The sequence below is a fragment of the Cucurbita pepo genome, unplaced genomic scaffold (assembly GCF_002806865.2).
Source record: "Cucurbita pepo subsp. pepo cultivar mu-cu-16 unplaced genomic scaffold, ASM280686v2 Cp4.1_scaffold000191, whole genome shotgun sequence".
NCBI lineage: Eukaryota > Viridiplantae > Streptophyta > Magnoliopsida > Cucurbitales > Cucurbitaceae > Cucurbita > Cucurbita pepo.
The window spans coordinates 12,084-16,681 of NW_019646458.1; the positions used below are offsets into that span (position 1 = coordinate 12,084).

General features: G+C 29.7%; 1 protein-coding gene across 1 annotated transcript; it reads right to left on the reverse strand.

Moving 5' to 3' along the window:
- Positions 1 to 960: 960 nt before the first annotated feature.
- LOC111784353 (cysteine proteinase inhibitor 1-like) lies at positions 961 to 1,320 on the reverse strand. Its single transcript, XM_023665076.1, has one exon. It carries the CDS (start codon positions 1,318 to 1,320, stop codon positions 961 to 963), a length of 360 nt encoding a protein of 119 aa, XP_023520844.1.
- Between the last annotated feature and the right edge of the window lie 3,278 nt (positions 1,321 to 4,598).

The window sequence follows — 4,598 nt, forward strand, 5'->3', positions numbered from 1 at the left end:
TGAGGAAAAAGAAATTTGAACTACAAAAGGTTAGTATTCAAACTCATTAAATTTTAATACTTATGAACATGCTAGTTATTTATAATTGATGTTCTAAAACTGACTAAGATCCAAATTGCTTCCGCATGTGTTATATTAACACCATCAATAGCAACCTTATTTACGTGAGTTGTAACATTATATTAAATGTTTGCTCATGAAATATTATTGGCTTTTATTAGAATATTTTACCACTTTTATTATAAAGTATATTGAAAAATGACAATTATCTACTAAAAAGTCTTTAAAACGAATTTCTCACTACAATCATCACAAAAATAAATGGAACATTTTCCAGTGATAGAAATTAAAATAGGATCAGGGTGTGGGAAGACTTCCCTAACCCTATCTCGTTTTGTAAACATCTCTAAGTGAGTCCAAAAAATGACTCAAGTTGATTTTTTTTTTTATAGAAAATGTGATATTATTAGAAATATTTTGTTTTTTTTTTATGGGCTTAGAAGAAACTTCTTAAATTTATGTAAGGCATGTTTTGATCATTTAATGTACATTTTATTTAAGTTATTCTATTTTAACATACAACTTGGTTCATAATTTACCTTAAAATTATAAAATTAATTTTATTTGTAATGACCATTAATTATTTTAGATTTATTATATATATTACCCTCTCATATGACTAATTTTGTTGTTTTATTGATTTTTACACATATACTTCAATTATTTATCTTATTGAAAATCTAATAAATTATATTTCAAAAAATAATTTACTAAGACAATTTAATTCCAATTAATATATATATATATATATATAAAAGTTGATCGTATAACTTTTTTTTATTCAAAGACATATATCTTATTCAATAAAATTAGACTTGTATTAAATTTTAAACCATACATAACATAATATAAAAAAGATAGAAAATTAGAAAGACACGTCTTTAATAAGAAGCAAGAAGTCTAGTTGGGGACGTCAAAGAAGTTGATAAGGTTGTTCTTGTTGTTGAGGTCAGTATACACAAGGGTGCCATAGGTTCGGCTATTAGTCCCCTCAAGAGCTGTTAATCGAAGGTTATAGTTGGTCCCGGCCACAATTTGCATTTCTCCGCTAATCACTTTTTGAAACTGAAGTTGAGTTTTTGCTTGTTTATTGTGTTCATTCACTGCGAACTCACCTAAGCTCTGAATCTCTGGTTCATCTATATTTTTTATTGGTTTGTAGCTGCCAGCCAAATCTAAACGTTGGGTTGCCACCGCGAGCGACGATAGCGATAGGACGTAGAGGAGAAGGGAAGCCACGAAGAAAAGAGCCTTAGCCATGATAATAAAGTTTGAAGAGGATGAAAAATATTTGATGGTTTGTCTAAGGAAAAGGTTGGTGGGTATTTATAGGAATGGATAAATGCATGAATGGAGAGGAAATTAGCATTTTTTTAAAATAGTTAATTCATATTCTTTTTATAGTTAGAACATATAAAAAATAAAAAATAAAAGAATATTTATGTCCTACCTGGCATAAATCAAATAAGGTAATCCATTAAGGTAATAGTAGTTCCTACCGTAAATAAATAAAAAGTCAATTATGGTTCTTAAATCTACTAATTAAAAGCAAAACAAACTCTTTTAATTTAAATCTACCCGTTAAAGCAAAACAAACCCTTTTAATTTTAGTTTGAAATAAATTAAAAATTTGAACTAAATCCAATAGAATTATAACAACGGGAAAGAAAAAATAATAATAAATAAATAATAAAATATAGCAATGTTATCCGAGCTGCTACTCTCACCTATCTCCCAACTATCTCTCTCCTCAGGAATAGGGTTATGAATAGGGTTCATGAATATAGACCTAAGGAATCTAGACTGTTATGAGAAATAGGGTTCATGAATATAGACCTAAGGAATATAGGGTTCATGAAATTGTAAGTGTTTGCATTTAACCCTAATAGTGGAGTCACTTACTAAGTATTATATTTAAAATACTGAAGGCACGTGCTACTCTATTTTAGGTAAAAGAAAAACATCCATGTACGATTGACGATGACATCGCAACTCGAGACCATGACACATGCATATGGTAGTCACATTTATTTTTCTCAGATGTAGGCTATAATAGGATAATGTTTTAAATTTAATTGTTCATTTATTTTATTTAGTTCTTTGTTGTGTCGCTTTAAATACGCTTTCAAACAGGTAAGTCCATAACTTTGTTTTAAGATAAGATTTATGTCTTACGTGTATACAGTAGCGACCTTAGATGAAGCAGAAAATTTTAGATCGTTACAAATATTATACTTAAAATCTTTTAATTTTAATTTTAAAGAGTTTAAAATAGTAGAATTTTAAAATTATTCATTAAATGAATCACTCTTGTATGTTTATTCACCTTGTATTTAATAGTTAATTAAGATTTATTAAATTATAAATAAAAATTAGCTACATAAAAACTCTATTTAAAAATAATTTTATCTTGAAGTGTTTATGGAAAGAAATTTTTATTTAAACACTAATATTTATTGAAAGAAGACTTTTATTTAAACATTCACGGACTTTTATTTAAATACTAAAAATGAGAGTTGAATAAGTCAGACTTTCAATTAATAATTTGAAATAAACACAAAATGTGAGAAAGGATGGTAGTTTTATATCGGATTCTTGACCTATCCCAAGACAACACTTAGGATAAAATTAGATATCTAATATGATGGTTTACTTACAAAGAACTTATTAAAGTTTTTCATAATGTCGTTAACCAAATTAGTGATTACTTAATATTATGGAAATAAGAGTTATTATTGTATATATTGTATTCTAACATTGTACGTATCAAATTGGGTCCATGTAGATAAGCCATAACATGTAACAAAATACGTCAGTTATTTATATATATATATATAAAAAAGTATATTCTACGATCCAGATTGTTCCTATCTTGCGTGTTCGGTATTTGGAAGTGAGTTCTTTCGATCCACGTGGCTTTAGTTGTTAAGTTAAACGTTGGCTGTCTCCTCGAGTGGCTTGTTGAAAATTCCCATGAATAGCATGCGCTGGATGTTTAGATATTCCTACACAGTGTATAATGTTACAAAATCATTAATATCTCAATAGTCTAACTCCAAGAATTGTATGAGCATGTATATTTTAGGAAAAAGGATTGAGGTATTTTAAGAAGAGAGATATCTAGGTATTTTATAAAAAATGATTTAAGGTATTTTAGGAATAAATGATTGTGTTTGTTTTGCATCATACATTATACCATGGTTAAAAGCTATCGAGATCTGATGCATTTTTGTGTGTCATGTGCATCGGGATACTTTCCCTTTTATGATTGAGTATGAACACGCACATTACGACTGATGATTAATGACATTTATGTTTGCAATGATGTAATGCAGGCTCTTTCCCTCTATGGTGTCTAGCACAGCCCGTTAGCGAGTGCTAGCTCGATGACCAGGCCTAAGGGACGTGCGGGCTCACTTGGTTGACACATGCTCGCACATGGGGGCCATGTATAGAAAAGTACTACACATCCAACCTTACCCATACTCGAAAGCTATCTAAGGCCATGTTATGATGGTTTCAAATGATAAGTCCTTCGATCTTGCATGTGTTTGCATTTCCCAACCCCAATAGAGAGGTTACTTACTGAATATTTTTAAAATACTTGAGGCATGTGCTACACATACATTTCAGGCAAAGGTAAGACACCCTTATACGAATGACGGTGGCATTGTGATGAAGGCAATGAAACCAATTTTAAGGTAATTGCATTATGTCTTAGGTTAGAAGAGGACATTGAATTATTTTTTTCTTTTTGTTTCAAATGCTACACTATTCATTTTTTTGCTTTACCATTTGTCTTCAAGGTTTTACTTCAAACGATTAAATCCATGGTATCGTTTGAAATTATTTTAAATGAATGTTTTCATAATTAACCGTCATCTCATGTATGTATGTGGTAGCGATCTTATTATAGTAGAAAAATAGAGTCGTTACAGTTGATATTAGAGCTTCAGGCTTATAAATTCTATAGACTAGCTATAGGCTCAGGTTATTCTCATGGCTTTATAGTGAACGCCTCGTCACTGTCCAGCATGTCTTACGAAAGATAATAAATGATGTTTTATGTTTTGATTTACTATGCTTAGAATTGCATGATGTATGGATGATTAATAACATATTTATATTTATCAAGATTTGTATAGATATTGAGAAATTGTATCATGAAAAGTATAGCCTACTTGTTCCGGTGAGGCACCAATCCATACTTCGTATTCCGTCGAAGTTAGTCATGTTCACTATTATTAGGTCTATGCTTAGGGTTTGTTCTGCACGTCCCTCAAATTCTTTTCCACTTGTACCAAAGTGTTTGGACCTATTAAGCATTCACCAAATTCATTTCGTAACTCTAATTCCTAACTTAAGTGAAATAAATATGTCAATATTATTTAGTTGTTTGGATCACATAATTCAAATGTTGTTTATCGTCGTGCAACTTGATAAAACACAATATATATTATTATTTATTATTATTATTATTATTATTTTTTTTTTAGGGATGAGGAGGGAGATTTTGGGACCGTGGATTGTGGATTGAT

Coding starts and splice junctions, on each gene's coding strand:
- LOC111784353 (XM_023665076.1), bottom strand. CDS start 1,320: ATGGCTAAGGCTCTTTTCTTCGTGGCTTCCCTTCTCCTCTACGTCCTA.